This window comes from Wyeomyia smithii, chromosome 1 (genome assembly GCF_029784165.1).
Source record: "Wyeomyia smithii strain HCP4-BCI-WySm-NY-G18 chromosome 1, ASM2978416v1, whole genome shotgun sequence".
Lineage (NCBI taxonomy): Eukaryota > Metazoa > Arthropoda > Insecta > Diptera > Culicidae > Wyeomyia > Wyeomyia smithii.
In genome coordinates, this window is record NC_073694.1 from 3072520 (window position 1) to 3089820 (window position 17301).

General features: G+C 38.0%; 1 protein-coding gene across 1 annotated transcript in view; it reads right to left on the reverse strand.

The window, feature by feature from the left end:
• LOC129729929 (uncharacterized) overlaps nt 1-17301 on the reverse strand; it is a 133456-nt gene that overhangs the window by 44926 nt on the left and 71229 nt on the right. The window contains exons 3-5 of the mRNA XM_055688850.1: nt 9017-9231; nt 8810-8945; nt 8194-8747 (exon numbers count right to left, since the gene is read on the reverse strand). Of these exons, the coding sequence (XP_055544825.1) occupies nt 8194-8747; nt 8810-8945; nt 9017-9231 (905 nt within the window). The remainder of the gene's footprint in view (nt 1-8193; nt 8748-8809; nt 8946-9016; nt 9232-17301) is intronic.

Below are 17301 nucleotides of genomic sequence, written 5' to 3' on the forward strand. Positions count from 1 at the left end.
GGTTACAAACCAGCAAACAAGGTTTAAGTTTCGATACCAAATTTCTGGAACCCGTAATGTAGCCAAACGTTGTTAGGAAAAGTCTTTAGTGCTCTGTTGCACTTCCCAAATTGTAATTATGGGAATTAGTGGTTAGTGGGATGAATTAGAATAGAAAAAATCTAGTGGAACAAACAATGTTATTTTTAAAAGTTTTTTTTTAAATATACATGTAAATAGTCTTATTGGTGATAAATAACGAAAATCGACCGGAAGTAACATGGGACAACTATGCGAAGAACGGCAGTTGAGTAAATATGTAATACAGGACTGGAGTAAAGACTGAACCTCGAAGCACACTTGCTCTGACAGGAAATCTATCAGATTTTGAATTCTGTTAGACAAACTGCAGAGTTCGGTCAGTGAGATTTTTTTTAATTTTTATTAAAAATCTAGAGAATCGAAAAAAAAAAGGGAAAATTGGTGGACGCTTCGCAAATTTTCCAAACGGTTACTGCAGAGAAATCCGTTAGAAGCAGACTGAGTTTTAAGCATTCGAAATTGGACAATTTTCGTGAATTTCGGTGTCTCAACTTGCGCTTGCATCCCAGAATGTTGCCATGAAACGTAATTCTACGTCAAAATATGATAAAATGATAAATAACATTTGATTGCCGCTGATTGCCATGAAATTTTGCACATAGAAATTTTCGAGTACAAAGAGTAACACTAAAATATTAGTTTTGCTGTATCTCACTAGCGTCAAAAAGGGGGGGGGGGGTCAATTTGTACTCCGTAAACATGAAAACGTATTTCACGATAACCGCACAACTTTGAATACAAAATTCTTTTAGTATAAGGCGTATTCTTCCGACGTTACTATGTAGTTTTAGACTCTTCCTATGTTGATGGCGTAGTATGGATGGGTATGAGGGTGAGCGATGTCAATCTTTGATAATTCCTAAATCGCTGAGTCGATCATCATTGGGTTTGTAGAAGCTATAGTAGTTGATGCATACCATCGACTTTGGCAAGGCGATGCACACTGGAAAAAAATGAACCAAAATTCTCACTTATTAGAAGCCACTGCACAGTGGTTCGCCCATGTAGGCCAAAAATAGAAAAAAAAATGTTATAAACCTGAGAATGCAGAAAAGCTATTTTTGTTGGCCTATTTTATGAACAGTTTACATTTGAGTACGAGATAAGGGAAGGTGGGGCATCAAATGGTGAGTTGACAACCTGGAAGGAGCGTCAAACATTGCTTCGGCCCTCACAAGTTCCACACCTTCTCACACCTTCACGAGTCATATGATTACACTAGACTGCCGGTTGAAACATGGTTGGTGCTGCCTGGGCAATGTTGTCATCCGACAATAGCTAAGTGAGAAGGTGCGACGCGATCATTGGCGCGTAAACCATATTCCGGCGGTGGAGGAAATGCCTCGCCAAACCGAGCGTCTATTCACCAAGATGGTGCGGCTCAAAACAGCGTCTGATCTCCATGTTAGGAGCGGCTGATCAACGTCCTGGTGGCAGCGTGGGACTCTAAACAGAGCTGACACGATGGACCCCTGGAGAGACAGGGGGTTGGGGAAGGCCCAACGAGCCGCCCCAGAAAACAACATGTTACAAACAACGTAAGAGATAATACGGATCGGAACAATCGGCATAGACCTAGGCAACGAAATAAGGACTACGATTGGAAACTTGGGACATGGAACTGCAAATCGCTCTGCTTTCCAGGATGCGACAGGATAATCTATGACGAGCTACATCCACGCAACTTCGAAGTCGTAGCGCTGCAGGAGCTTTGTTGGACAGGACAGAAGGTATGGAGAAGCGGGCACCGGGCGGCTACTTTCTACCAGAGTTGTGGTACCACCAGCGAGCTGTGAACCGGTTTCATAGTACTGGGTAAGATGCGCCAACGCGTGATAGGGTGGCAGCCGATCCACGCAAGGATGTGAAAGTTGAGGATAAAGGGCATGTTCTTCAACTACAGCATCATCAACGTGCACTGCCCACATGAAGGAAGACCCGAAGACGAGAAGGAATCGTTCTACGCGCAGCTGGACCAGGTCTACGATAGCTGCCCGCGACGGGACGTGAAGATCGTTATTGGGGACTTGAATGCTAAGGTAGGACGGGAGGCAATGTACCGAACGGTAATCGGACCAGATAGCCTGCATGCCATGTCTAATGATAACGGCCATCGGTGCGTAAACTTTGCGGCCTCCCGTGGTATGGTAGTCCGAAGTACCTTCTTCCCCCGCAAAGGTATCCACAAATCCACCTGAAGATCACCCGACCAACAGACAGAGAACCAAATCGACCACGTTCTAATCGACGGCAGGTTCTTCTCCGACATCATCAACGTTCGCACCTACCGCAGTGCGAATATAGATTCGGACCACTACCTAGTAGCTATGTGCATGCGCTCAAAACTATCGACGGTGTATAACACCCGCCGAAGTCGAACGCCGCGACCAAATATTGAGCAGCTGCGGGACGCCGAGGCTGCACAGGAATACGCGCAGCAGCTGGAGGCAGTGCTACCTACGAAAGAGCAGCTTGGCGCAGCTACCCTTGAAGATGGCTGGAGGAGCATCCGATCCGCCATAGGTAGCACTGCTGTAGCGCTACTAGGTACAAGGGCCCCGAATCATAGAAATGACTGGTTTGACGGCGAATGCAGCACGGGCGAGAATGCTGCAACACCGTACGAGAGCGAACGTGGAACGATACCGACAGGCACGGAACAGCCAAAACTCAGTCCTCCGAAGGAAGAAGCGCCAGCTCGAGGACCAAGATCGCGTAGCGATGGAAGAGCCGTACCAAGCTAACGACACTCGGAAGTTCCACGAGAAGCTGAACAGCTCCCGCAAAGGCTTTGTGCCGCAAGTCGATATGTGCAGGAGCTTGGACGGCAACCTCCTAACAGACGAGTGTGAGGTGATCGAAAGGTGGAGGCAGCACTTCGATGAGCATCTAAACGGCGATGCAGTAGAGCGCGAGGACGGTATGGCAATTGATCTTGGTGCACGAGCAGAAGACATCAGAATTCCAGCCCCCGATCTTCCTTCCGATCGATCGGGACAAACTGACGCGGTTGGTCAAAGCGACGATGGATCGAGTGATGTGTGTAGTTCGAGTTTCGGGGGCACTCTCGAGCCCCTTCGAAACCCGAAGAGGTCTAAGGCAAGGTGATGGGCTCTCGTGCCTACTATTTAACATTGCCCTAGAAGGTGTCATTAGAAGAGCGGGGATTAACACGAGTGGCACGATATTCCAAAAGTCGGTTCAACTGTTTGGTTTCGCCGACGATATTGACATTGTGGCTCGGACCTTTGTGAAGATGGCGGATACGTACATCGGACTAAAGGCTGAAGCCAAACGGATTGGACTGGTCATCAATGCATCGAAGACGAAGTACATGAAAGGAAGGGGTTCACGAGAAGACAGTGCTAACCTCCCACCTCGAGTTCAAATTGGTGGTGATGAAATCGAGGTGGTTGATGAGTTCGTGTATCTGGGCTCACTGGTAACTGCCGACAACGATACCAGCAGAGAAATTCAACGGCGCATTATTGCAGGAAATCGTGCATACTTTGGTCTCCGGAGGACGCTTCGATCGAGTAGAATTCGCCGCCGCACCAAGTTAACCATCTACAAGACGCTGATCAGACCGGTAGTCCTCTACGGGCATGAGACATGGACTATGCTTGTGGAGGACCAACGCGCCTTTGCGGTGTTCGAGCGGAAGGTGCTGCGTACCATTTTCGATGAACTGCAGATAGAAAACGGAGTGTGGAGAAGGCGAATGAACCACGTACTGCAGGAGCTGCTTGGGGAGCCATTTGTCGTCCACACCGCTAAGATAGGCAGGCTGCGGTGGGCTGGGCATGTTGTAAGGATGTCAGACTACAGCCCGGTAAAGATGGTTCTTGAAACCAATCCGTCAGGGACGAGACGGAGAGGTGCACAGCGGGCAAGGTGGATCGATCAGGTGGAAGACGACCTGCGGACCCTACGCAGACTGCAGAGCTGGCGAACTGCAGCCATGGACCGAGTGGAATGGAGACGACTCTTACGTACAGCAAAGGCTACACCACGGCTTGGGACTGTTTGGTAAGTATAAGGGAAGGTGTTTGACACTTGCAAAATCAACTTAAACAAACGTGTTATTTACATTGTGTACATATCCACTGTAGAACAAATTCAGTTGCTTCATCTGTTTATTTTCATCATAAGCCTTCAGAAAACAGGTTTGTTTTGCTATTGTGGTGTTGTTTGGATAGGTATGTGCTAAACTGTAATCATAATTAGTCGTAAGAGGGAACGTAGTAATAAAGTCAGAGAGCACCACTAATTTCATGTAAACTTTAAAATAATTTCATGTAAACTTTAAAATATGTTCCGCGCGAGATACTATCGCCAAATTGCCACCAAACGAAAGATTTAAGACCGTTAGTCGAAGACAAGCGGCTAAACATGGTTACTTTTTCGTTTGAGTTTCATACTTTTTACATAGTTTCTTGGAAGGGTGGTAGTACATTCAGCTCAATTTTACGAATTTATTCTTAAACATTTATCTTAATTTGAATTATGATATTTGGTGTTGAAATACGGGAGGTTCCTGAAAAAATATCAAATTTGTTTGAAGTTATTCAAGGAAAATAACGTAAAAGAAGAAGAATCAAACTTTGATCGCTTTGAGGGTTCACTTAACGAAATCAGTTTATGCTTAAATTTTGCATAAGGACTTTTTTCGAGAAGGCAAAACTTTTGAAAGCTGCCGTATTTTGAAATTCAATGGTCAAACTTTTCCCTATATTCGATTATGCGTTTCCCTAGATCCTATGATGCCGGCATAATAATGGCAATGCCAAAAAATTGAAACAAGTTGGATGATGGCAGTCCCAGAAAAGTTTGTTATAGTCGAAGAAAACCTAATTCTGTCGATTTCAGTAGTTTTCAAGAGCAGTACTGTACAAAAATGATTTATGACCGGCCTTGCTATACAATTCGAACCACTGTGCGCTGGGCTGATTTCGAAAACTTCCAAACAGCTAGAGGTTTGTGTATTGTGCTTAATAGTTGTCTGATACACATATTGCCGGTTTAATATACCTTGAAACTTTAGTTGCCCATGATAGCCCGGTATGCAATAGGTTTCATTCGAAAGGTAAATTCATAAGCTTCAAAATGGTGTAGGTTTGGCTTAGCGAAAACTAGCGATAAATACTTTTTCATCCAGTTTAAGAGAACAAGAACATATTTTCACAAAAGTTTTTCTGATAGCATGAAGTTCATGCGCTTTACTCAATCGTAGTAGCCATGGAACACGTGTTCCACAAACGGTTGTTTCGAATATAAACAACATAGAGAACAGAATGTTTAGTGTGATTTTTTTTTTCAGAATAGTAGGGAACTGCTCCATTATTCATGTCATTAAGCCGATATTCACGAAGCATGCACGGATTAAACACCAAATTTTCACGAAATCATTGAACAAATAAACAAAATACGCTTACGTGCTCTTATGGAATCGTTCAGCATTGTATATTTAGTCAACTTAGTTAGATTTATCCTTAATTTTGTTGAACAAACCATTTTTTACAACGCTTCCATATCCATCTCAAAACATGAATCACTGCTCAATTATTCATCCAACGACGTCCCCATATTCATCACACTGTTAATCATGAATAAATCACATTATCAAGAATGAACGTAGCCGCAGCCTGCGTAGCAGGTTACCTAGGTATCCGCTGTAGTTGTTTACGCGCAAAATTGGTAATCTAGGTAACCATTGTAGTGCTGTCGATTTATGTCAATTATGTCGGAATAATTCAACATTTTCAGTATGATTTTTTCGGATCAATAGAAACTGATTTGGAAACTTCTGATTTTTTTTCAACGCAGTGAAAACAGATGAAAATACATGCAGTTGAAATTTAGAAATTCATCTCATATATTTCTGCTGATTCAAGTTGGTTTTTGGAAAGTTGAAGTGAACATTTCAAAGATTGAAGTATTCTTCGTGTAGTGAGTGATTTTGTTTAGTGATTAAAATAAAAAGTGGTCCGCTAGTGATGAAAAAAACTTTGGTTGGCAGTTGTACGAGTCCCGTTATAGCCGTATAGAACAATGCGCGGATTTTGTTTTCTGAGGTAGGTGATTGAATTGAATAAATTTTCGAGTGCAGATTCCCGACTATAATATCAAATTTAGAGCTTTTAAGTGAGTTTTTGAGGATTCTACTTTATGAGAAATCTAGAGTGAATTAAGAAGAATCTATTCCATGGATTAGCAGATTGGTTTAGTTAGAAAATATGCATTTTTCTCCTGTTTACAATTGTGTTTTCATGTTATATTAGATGAATATATGGGCTGAGATGGATAATGGAGCAGTTCCCCTGTTTCCCTTCAGTTTACTTCAAAGCTCATAAATATTACTTTACTTACGTAATACATCCTACACACTTAACTTAACGGCAAACTTCAAAGCAGCTGATGGAGCTCGGCGAAATTTTCAACAAATGTCAGAAATATATACCGACAAACATTCAGCAAATATGTCGATCTACCGTAAATCATTAAATTAAATAAAATTTCGTTTGCCGAAGTTCTTGAAAATTCTGCCGAAAACTTGTAGAACATTTCACTGAGTTTATCAGCTGTTGAGTTCTCGGCAATAACATCTGAGTGCGTAGTAAAAATTAATATTATACCGGAGAATAAATCGACTTTCAGCTTTTATTTCGAAATTCGTTCAACGTTCAATGCTTGAGATAACTGATAAAAACCTGCTTGAATGCACCCCTACAGAATTACATTTTGAGTAACTGATAAGGTTTAGGTTGGAGAACTAGCTCTCCAGGAAAATCCAGTAAAAAAGGGTCGCATGACGGAATTCGGTTTAGTTGAAAAAAACTGAACACCGGGACGTATTTGGTGAGTAACTACCTAGGCACATTATGTGGTTACAATTAATCTAAAATCATTTGGTCTAAAATCAAATCATGGTCCTTTAATGAGTTTTGAGTTTTGGCACTATTTTGGTCATATTTCCTGAATAGTTAAGCCGATTTCAGATTACAAACAATAGGATTTAAGCAGAGTTCAAAGGAAAGGCAGGAGATGTCAACCTTTATTCATTCTAAAATTTCTCAACCGATTATAGTAGTAGCGTATACGTTTCAATAACTTAAAATTTACATCTAACTTATTAATGTGGAGAAGAAGAGGGATATAGCAAAGTGAATTCGTTTGTTGTAAGCTCTTAAACATCAAACTTAATCCTCGTGTTAATCTGTGTACGTGAGTTCTCAAATAGGAGGTATATTCCCGTGGTATTAACTTTACTGAATCAGAGGCGAAGTTAATGAGAGGAGGAAATTACAACCTTCTTCATTACATTTAAACTTGAAAAAATGTGTCTAGGCTGCAGGCATTCTCCTCAGTGTGAAAGTCAAATTAACTTTTCGTGCACTTAAATTGAGCTGATGACATGCCTGCACAATGCGATACTTGGAATATATATTCGACCATGAAAATATTCCTCAACATTTTTCATTATGTTATAAAATGTTTGGACATACCCGATCAGAAAGGCTAAACAAAAAAGTAATAGAAGCTGTTAGTTTGTTTTGAGAAAAACCTTTCAAATTGTGTTTTCAAAGTGTTGAAATAACAGAAGTTATACCAAAAATGATTCTGCTAGTATGAAACCTATATCAAACTCTGTTACTAACGTATGAGCTCTCTAGCAAAATAAGATATCATATAGAAAAGGACAACAACAACCATTGTTGGAAAGCTTTTGATAGAAACAATTGTTATACTTGTTCCAAAACAACTTCAGCTTCAATTTTGTTTTCAGAAGCATATGAAAAAAATTGTACTAAATCGTATCAAAACATGTTTGTAACTCCCGTTGGTAGAGTTTTGTAATTTTTTAGCTATGCTCTTCCAAGTGGGTAGCATTTAAATGAAACATCTATTGTTACATTCCGTACAGGAGCATAAGCGCTATTAGTATCTGAAATTTGACACGCTTACATATTTTGATTTCCACAGAATGTGTCCTAGTATTGTTGAGTAAAACGTCGAAAAATTGGGGTGCCCAGTTTTAACTGAAACTTGAAAGGGTACCAACGTGACTAGTTGGCTTGAAATCCCTCAATTATCACAATTTTTTCTACTCACCCGAATCTTCCCTCCGGCGAAGTGCTCGTGTCCGAGCAACAGTTTCAGCCTCGAAACGGACCGTTCGTAGCGTCCGCTGGTGAACCCTTTTCGTGTCGCCGTCGGGGACGACCCAACCGTCGCGAGCTGCGTACTTGCCGTACTGGCCGTCAGTTGCAGAGCCGCTGCCGAAGCCACAATGGCGGCTGCCACCGGCACAATAAACTCGTGATTTGGTGGCTGTTGTTGCAGCAATGCGTTACTATCGTCGTCTTCCGAAACCGGTTGCTTCGGGACCGTTTTTCTGTGCAGGAAAGACTTTGTTGGTTTCTTACTGCTATGACTCTCAAAGCTACCATTGTTGTTGCTGCTACTGCTAGCACTACTATTCGCCGGTAGGGTGAAAAACTCCAGCCTGGACGGGGGTTGAATCTTGCCCAGTGGTTGATCATTGATGAGCCATTCGAGCCGAGCCGCTGGCAGTGATTCGTTTGATATGCATTCAACCTCCAGAAACTCATCGGCACCGTAATACGGCTTCATATCCACTATCACCGGATCGCTTTTGGGTAAATCTATCGGAACCCAGAAACGTTAGTGGAGGAAACTAAAAAATAGATGGGTAGGTGCAACTTACCTACTACATGCAATTCTCTAGTTACTATCTGAGTGTGGAAGGAGGGTGCCGCCTCCGTTATTTCACAACTGTACTTCCCACTGGTGGGAGGCTCGACGTTGGACAAAATAACGTGACTTGCGTTCGAGTGGTTGACCTGCAAACAAGCGAAAGAGACAGAATTCTCAGCACCAAACCACTTTCGAGCTAAGGTTAACCCAAACTCACATTAACGCTGATTCCCGCCTTCGGGAAGATTTTGATCGATGGAATCTCCTTCGAGGTGTAGCGGAAAAACTCGTGCTTTCCCTTGTACCACTTGACCGAGTACAGGTCCTCGTCCGGCAGGTCACACTCGCAGATTAGCACGGCAGAACCGCCCAAACTTACCGCCTGTGGGACCTGGATGTGAACGCTGTCCAGTCCCTGCACGTGGTAGGATACTGGCCGAGGTGAGAAAGAAGAAAAAAAAAGCAATTAGTCGAAAAGTGCCGACGAAAGCCGCTTTGGTACATAATAATTGCCTATTAGAAGTCGGAAAGAGCTTTGCCGGATAAAATATTTTTAATGATCTTTCCCTACTAGCTTTTCTCTCGGAATAATAGGTATAGTAATCACTGCTTGATATGAATATTTTCATCAAATTTCACTATGAGAAAGGCCCAATAACATCGCTCGTTGAATCGATTCATGTTTTTTTCTGCCAAACAATGTTAAAAATTAAAATAATTATGAAGAAAGATGTTCGCTCTACATTTTTGGGGCATTTTTCCCTCAAAAAGATCTGCTCTAGCAGGCGAGCTTCTCAAGTGAATTCTTCGAATAGCGGCCGGAAACCGGGATCCTTCCTAACGGGATAGACTGACGTTTGCTGACATAGGTTATGTAGAGTTATTTGCAATTCATCACTTAACAACAGATCAGGGTGGAAAAAGGTGCATACGAGGAAGGATGGGTATCGGAGTTTCGGTATTATGTGCGAAATTGATACGGTTTGGGGAACATAATAAAATATGATGATGAGATGAAAATTTGATGTTCTGATAAATTCTGGGAAGCTTTGAAAGGTTTTTCTTTGTACTTTTACAATTGAAGCTAATACGATTAGAAGAAGGAAATTTTAATATTCGTAAAATATCTATTTTGTACACAACAAACAAGAAAATACAAACGATTAATAACAGCTTTTCCTACAGGAGAGAAATGTCACCAAAAAACAAACCAGAAATTAACATCCATTTGAATTCTAGGTTGGTGGATAGAGAGGACGCAGGGTATTTTACAATTCACACATTTTCCCTAGGGAAGAACGCGAACGCGTTCTGATATATGTGTTTAATACTTCGCGTTTCCGACCACATGAAGGCCACTGACTCTGTGTACAAATCGACTGGAAGAATCCTATCCTTCCCCCCACCGGCTGCAGAGTCGTATATCACTGCTGTTTATTCCGCCCCTTGGGCTTGCGGATAAACACCTCGGTCTGACCGGTACCGGGCGTCACGTCCGTAGGGAAAAGTTACCCCAAAGTGGCTCCTCTGTGCCCGCCCACGGTGCCTGGTTGGTAGATGTAGCTTGCGGTAGGCAATCCGTGAGATGCCAGCTATTAATAACGGCGCCCGGGGTGTAAGATGGGATTTACGACACGGATTCCAATATGCCCGTGTCCGGTTGATTAATTAGCTGGACGAGGGTTAGAAGGCTGTGTCTAGCGTTTCCACGATTCAAGCGAACAGGGTTTCGAAACCAGGTTAGTAGGAATAAAAATCCTTTGTCTTAATTTTAGAGCTGCAACGCAAATCACTGTTTTGAAAGCTGATCGATTCGGCGAAGCATTCTGAAACATTCTAGTGAAAATACGAAACACGAAAGGAATATGAGAATCAGACGCGAGAATCTTTATAATAATTAAGAGTGATTTAACGATAAAACGTTATATTAAATATTAAGAAAGTAAATAAAAGAGTGAGTAAAGAAAAAACTCAAAATGGAATAATCAAAGCGAGTTCTCGATTGAAAGCATGAAAAGTTGTTATTTCAGAATGAGTAAATGACACCAATTATGTAATAAAAAAAATAACAGCATTAAAAGCGAGATGAAAAAAATATTGGATTCTAAAACAATAAGAAACACTAGAAGAAGGAAAAGAGGGATAGAAGAAAAGCATAGAGAAACAAGAAGAAGAAGAAAAAGAGTGAAATGAATAAAGGAAAAAGTTTCAATGAGAACGGTAGATGGAGTAACATTTATGAACAAAAGTTGAAGAACGCAATGTACCTGTACAAAAATAATAGAAAAACAGTTAAGTAAATGGTAAAGAGGAGAGGAAAACAATGATAGAAGTGACGAATGAAAATATTACAATTTGACATATGAGCTACAAGGAAGTTTCTAAGGGGAAAGAAAACATAAATGAAAAAAGAGAAAGAGTAAACATGGAGTTGGAAAGAAAAGAAGCGGAAAATAGAACAACATTTTGAAACAAACAAATAAAGGTGACAAACAAGAAGTGTATCAGAGAAACAACCTGAGTGTTATTCAGAAAAAAATATTAAGAAAAAAGTTTATAACAAATAAACAATTAGAAATGACCCACTTGGGGAACGAGATGAAAAAATAATCAAAAGGAAATATAAAAACCAAATCAAAAAAGAGAGAAGAGAAAAAAGAAAAAAAATCAGAATTGAAAAAAGAAAGTCGATAAAGATTGATACGGAATCAAAAATGAGAAACAAGAAGTGAGAAACAAGAAACAAGATATGAGAAATTGAACATAAGAAATGAGAAAAGGAGAATGGATATGGAATTTATCTGAATATAATCATATACTAAAGGAAAAGACTACTGAGAAAGAGCGGAAGAGAGGATGAGAAAGTATATATGAAGAACGAAAGCGCCAGAAAGATAAATGGAACAGTGGAAAAACTGACGAAAAAATGGAAAGAAAAATTAAAAAAATTAAAAAGAAAACTTACTCAAAGGATAAAAAAAGAACAGAAGAGAGGAAAGGAATAAATAAAAAAAAATAAAACGAGAAAAAGTTGAATGTGTCATTGGAGCAGTGTACAAAGAACTGGGGCTAGAACGTAAGAATAAAATTTGGGTATGAGAAAACATGAAAATGTAAAAAGAATAGCGGAGAGAGAAAATGTAATCAAGAAATTGGAATGTAAAAAGTGAAAAATTGGAAAAAAATGGATACAGAATGGAGTAACAATAATGACTCACCGAAGAAATGATTAAAAGTGTTAAAAGCAATTTATTACAGTTTAAGAGAGGCCGAAAAGAAAATAAAAGACAACACTTAGAGAAAGGCAAAAAAGGGGAACGAAATTTAAGGAGAGTATGAAAAATGAAAACTAAGAAAAGCAAAATGGGAAGTTTGAAGTGGAAAAAGAAAAATGGAAAATCTGAGAAAGTAGAATAGTGGAAATAAGAAAAAACTTCAAAAGAGTTATGGAGCATATGAAAGGTGGAAGAAAATAACGCAGAGCAGCTAATGGAGAGAAAAAAAAGAAAATAATAATGATGAGAAATTGAATCAAAAAAGAAAAATAAATACAGAAGAGGAAAATAAGAAGCCAAATCAATAATCAAAAAAAAACTGAACGAAAGAGATAATCGAAATAGAAATAAGCAATGGACATGAGATATGAGAAACCAGAGAAGAGACAATGAAACGGAAGAAGGAAGAGAACAAATCGGAAATAGAAAAATGAAAGGAGAATGTGGAGTATGAAATAATCAATGACACATATAAAGGTGAAACGAGTAATTCAAAGGGAGGAATTAGGAACAAGTTATGAGGAATTAAACGTAAGAAATGAGAGAAACAAAAAGAATGAGTTATGAAATCTAACCCAACATAACCAAGACATGTACAAAAGGGAAACCCCCTGAGAAAAAAGGTGGAAAGAGGCCGAGAAAATATGCATGAAGGAGGAAAGTGCCGGAATGATAACTGGAGCAGTGGAAACGGAAAAACCTGTGAGAAACCAGACAAAGATGGTAAAAAAATAAAAAACAACGATAAAGGAAAAAAGAAAAATAAACAGAAGGAAAAGAGAAGCCAACACTAAAAATGAATTAAGAGTAGCATTGATAACTAGAAGAGCGTGCGAAAAAAATAGTTAAGCAGAAAATAGATAGAAAAGGGGAAACAATAGTCATAAGAAATTGAATGAAAAAAGGAAAAAAAAACACAGCAGAGGAAAATTAAAAGCCAAATCCATATTTTAATCAATAATTTAAAGCAAAAAAAAACTGAACGAAAGAAATAATCAAAATAAGAATGAGCAATGAGATATGAGAAAACAGTAAAGAGAAATTGTATCGGAAGAAGAAATAGGACAAATTTGAAATAAAAAAGGGAAAGGAGAATGAGGAGTGCGAAATATTGAATGACTCATAAAAAATATGAAACTAGTAATTCAAAGGGATCTCCCAGATGGTCTCGAGGTACGATGCTAGCCTAACAAGCCAGTCGTCGTAGGTTCGAGTCTCGGCTCGGGAGAGACTGTTAGTGTCAGTAGGATCGTAGCGTTAGCCCCGCAATTGTCCTGTACACTAATTAGTCGGCTGCGAAGTCTTTGTATAAATAAACAGAAGGTCAAGTTCCGAATCGGAATGTAGCACCAAGGCTTTCCTTTTTTAATTCAAAGGGTGGAATAAGGAACAAGATATGAGAAATGCGACGTGAGAAATGAGAGAAATGTGAAGAATGAGATATGGAATCTAACCCAATATATCCATGACATGTACAAAAGGGAAAAACCCCTGAGAAAAAGGTGAACAGAGGACGAGAAAATATGCGTGAAGGAGGAAAGTGCCAGAATTATAACTGGAGCAGTGGAAGCGGAAACCAGACAAAAAATAGTAAAAAAATAAAAAAAAACAATGAAAAAGAACAAAATACAAAATGAACAAAAGGAAAAGAGAAGCCAACACTAGAAATGAATAACAAACCAGGAAAGAGTAGCATTGATCACTAGGAAAGCGTGAAAAAAAACTGGGGCTAGAATGCGAAAATTGAAAAAGAAAACATGTATGAGAAAGGGAAATTTAGGTATGAGGAAACCTCGGAATGAAAATGTGAGATTAATAAAGGATAAGATAAAAGAAAAAGAAGCACAAATATATGACATGAAGAGTTCAAAAAATATATATAATATTTACCAAAGTGGCTGAAGAGACAAAAAAACACATAGGGTAAAGCAAAAGTGGTAGCGAAAATTGAAGAGAAAAGTAATAAGTGAAAACTGAGACGAACAAAATAAGAAGTTGAAGTGGAGAAAAGGAAGAAGAAAAACCTGAGAAAGTATAATAGAGGAAATAAAAAAAAACTGAAAAAGACATACGATGCATTTAAAATATTTAGAAGGATAATGGTGAACACAGAGTAGAGAAAAGTGAAAATAGCAATCATGTGAAATAATATGAATAATGTAAAATTAACTATCAGGAACTCTTAAAAGCTTTGGAATGAGATAGAAGAAATATGAAAGAGAAAAAAGAAACAGTAGGGAAAAACGAGTACCTTCATCGAGAAAAGCCGAAGAAATAAAGTTATACAATATGAAGAGAAGAAGGAAGTGTGAGTATGGGAAGAAACGAAGCAAAAAACTTCCAGACAAACTAAATAAGGTAACATGTTAAATAAAAGAAAAGACCGAAAGAAAAAATACAGAACCTGTACAAAGAACTTAACATACAGTGAAATGAGAAGAAGAAAAACTAAAAGTAAAAGTAGTTGAAATGGACCAGCAAAAATGACAACGGACAAATACCCAATCATAAAGCAAATTATAAACAGCTTTTCAAAAGAGAAAAACACACAACAAGTGTTAAAACTCATTAAAAAATGGAGAAAACTAGAAAAAAAGTGAATATACGGTGAAATAAGGAGAAAAAAAAACAGAAAATAGTTAAAAATGAGAAAAAAATAATGATAGAAGAAAACATAATGACAAACAACAAAAGAGAGAAAAGGAATATAAAAAAAACAATAAGAAAAGGAAAAAGAAGAAAGTTCAATGAGTATTAAAGAAAAAGTAAAAAGACATTAAGCGAGACAGATAATACAGAAAAAGAAAAGATGCCAGACGAACTTAAGGAGGTAAGTTCAATAGGGGCAGCAGATGAAATAAAAATATAAACCAGTGGAGGTAGGAATGGAGCAGAGAGGAAAGAGAAAATCCGGTTAAGAAGTGAAAAAAATGACTTTGTAAGATTGAGGAACAAAATATTAAGAAGAAAAACGAATGACGAAAGATAAATTAGCATAAAAGAAACGAGAAAAGAAAGAAAATTCGGCAAATGAAGTTAAGGAAAAAAAACAATTCTGTCAAACAAATTTTAAAATGAAGAGAGTTAAAAGAGAAGAAAAATAGTTATCTGAGAAGTAAGAAATAAGTGGAACAGAAAACAAGTAGTGTTGCCTAACAGAGAAAACAAAAAATCATAGAGAGTAGTGTAGTAAGTATAATAAATAACAAAACTACGAAACGAATGCGACGTTCGAATAAAGAACTAAGAAATGAAATGCATGAAAATAAACCAAAAAGAACGCGAGAAATTGAAACATTATTAAGATGAAACTAAACTTGGCGAATAAAAAGCAAAGGAACCAGTAAATGATAAAAAAAACATAGAAGTAATGAGAAAAAAAATCGAGAAATGAGAAATGAAAACATGAGAAATGAGGAATAAGAAATGATAAGTGAGAAATGAGAAATGAGGAATGAGAAATGAGAAATAAGAAATGAGAAATGAGAAATAAGAAATGAGGAATAAGAATTGGGAAATGAAAAATGTGAAATTAGAAACGAAAAATGAGAAATGAAGGGAGGAAACATAATAAATGAAAAATGAGGAAAGAGAAATGTGGAACGAAAAAAGGGAAATGAGAAATGAGAAATGAGATATGAGATATGAGAAACAAGAAATGAGAAATGAGAAATGAGGAATGAGAAATGAGAAATGAGATATGAGAATCGAGAAATGAGAAATGAAAAACGAGAAATTATTGTTACATATTATTATTATTTTTATTTGTCCAGTATACTGCCGTGAGATGACAAAGTGACGTAAGTGCCACTTTCTCGAATTTGAGTTTTTCATGCCAATTTGTTCATTATTCGAAGACCTATCTTTCGGTATCTTCCTTTTCGTTGTTACTTATTCATACGTTGCATAAAATCAAAAAAACTAAGTTGGCATACGTTGGCATACATTTCCATACAAAAGTGACGAAGAATTCTTTCGTTTTCGGGCCGTACTGAAAAACTGATCACTTGGATCTACGTCACAATGTCATCTCACGGCAGTATAAAGGTTGACCTTTTTAATTTCACTACTTCCGGTTGAAGGTTCGTGTCTCAAATATAGTCAAACCTGTTTTTGTGCGAGGGATAGGGACCGCACAAAAAAATCGCATGAAAAAAAAATCATTTGAAACTTCACGTGCAGCTACAAAACAATATTTCCACAGCATTATTGAAAAAAAAACTGTTTTTTTGCGATGGATAGGGATCGCATAAAACAAATTTTCAGTTGAAAATAACTCGAAAGTTGTTGATTCTGATGTAGAATACCTATGAGAACAATTTTAAAACATCGGATTGATAAACGAAACTTTTTTAAACATGCTAATCCTTTCAACCGCTTTCCTTCGTAGGCAAGAAATTCGTGACTTTTCCTACGTAAAACTGGCTAGAATAGTAATTTTTGGACGCAACACTTCTGTAATGCGTTGGAATTCATTTCAAGAATCGGAAAAACTAAATGGCTGAAAATGTTGTCGGAAGTGGTCCTTTTTCATATGCCGCACAAAAACAGTCGCACAAAAAAAATATAATCGCATAAAAAAAGCCGCACAAAAACAGATTTGACTGTATACTGGGGTACTTTTTTATAAGATATTCTGTTTTATTAATCTAAATAATACATATTTTTAATATATTTGCTGTTATTATCAATCAAATAGGCAATTTCCGTTGATTCGAGAAGAAGAAACAAAAATACATCAATAATTGTGCAACGATACGAGTCAGGGTCGTTGCGATTTACTTCCGTTTAAGGAACGAAAGCTCAAACATGTGGCAAAATTATTATAAAAAAGTTATTGTCATGTTCTTCGATGAATTTTCATTTTAGAAGCACTATGAACTCATTTTGTGTGTTTTATTACCATTTTTATATCATTTTTCAAGTTTATGTTTACTTACGTGCCATTATTTTTAATCGGATCTTATTATTGAATGGAGTTTTTTTACGCGATTTTTTAAAATTACGCGGTTTTTTTTATACGCGGAATTTTTCAACGTATATGAATTAAATTAATTTTAACCCTAATCTCTCTAAGCGAAGAAATCAGATATGAGAAATGAGAAATGGGGAATGAAAAAAATGGGAAATTCATATGAGATATGAAAAATAAGAACTGTGAAATTATAAATTAGAAATGACACCAAAAAAATCGAATATATGATCAATGGTAAGAAATTACACGAAC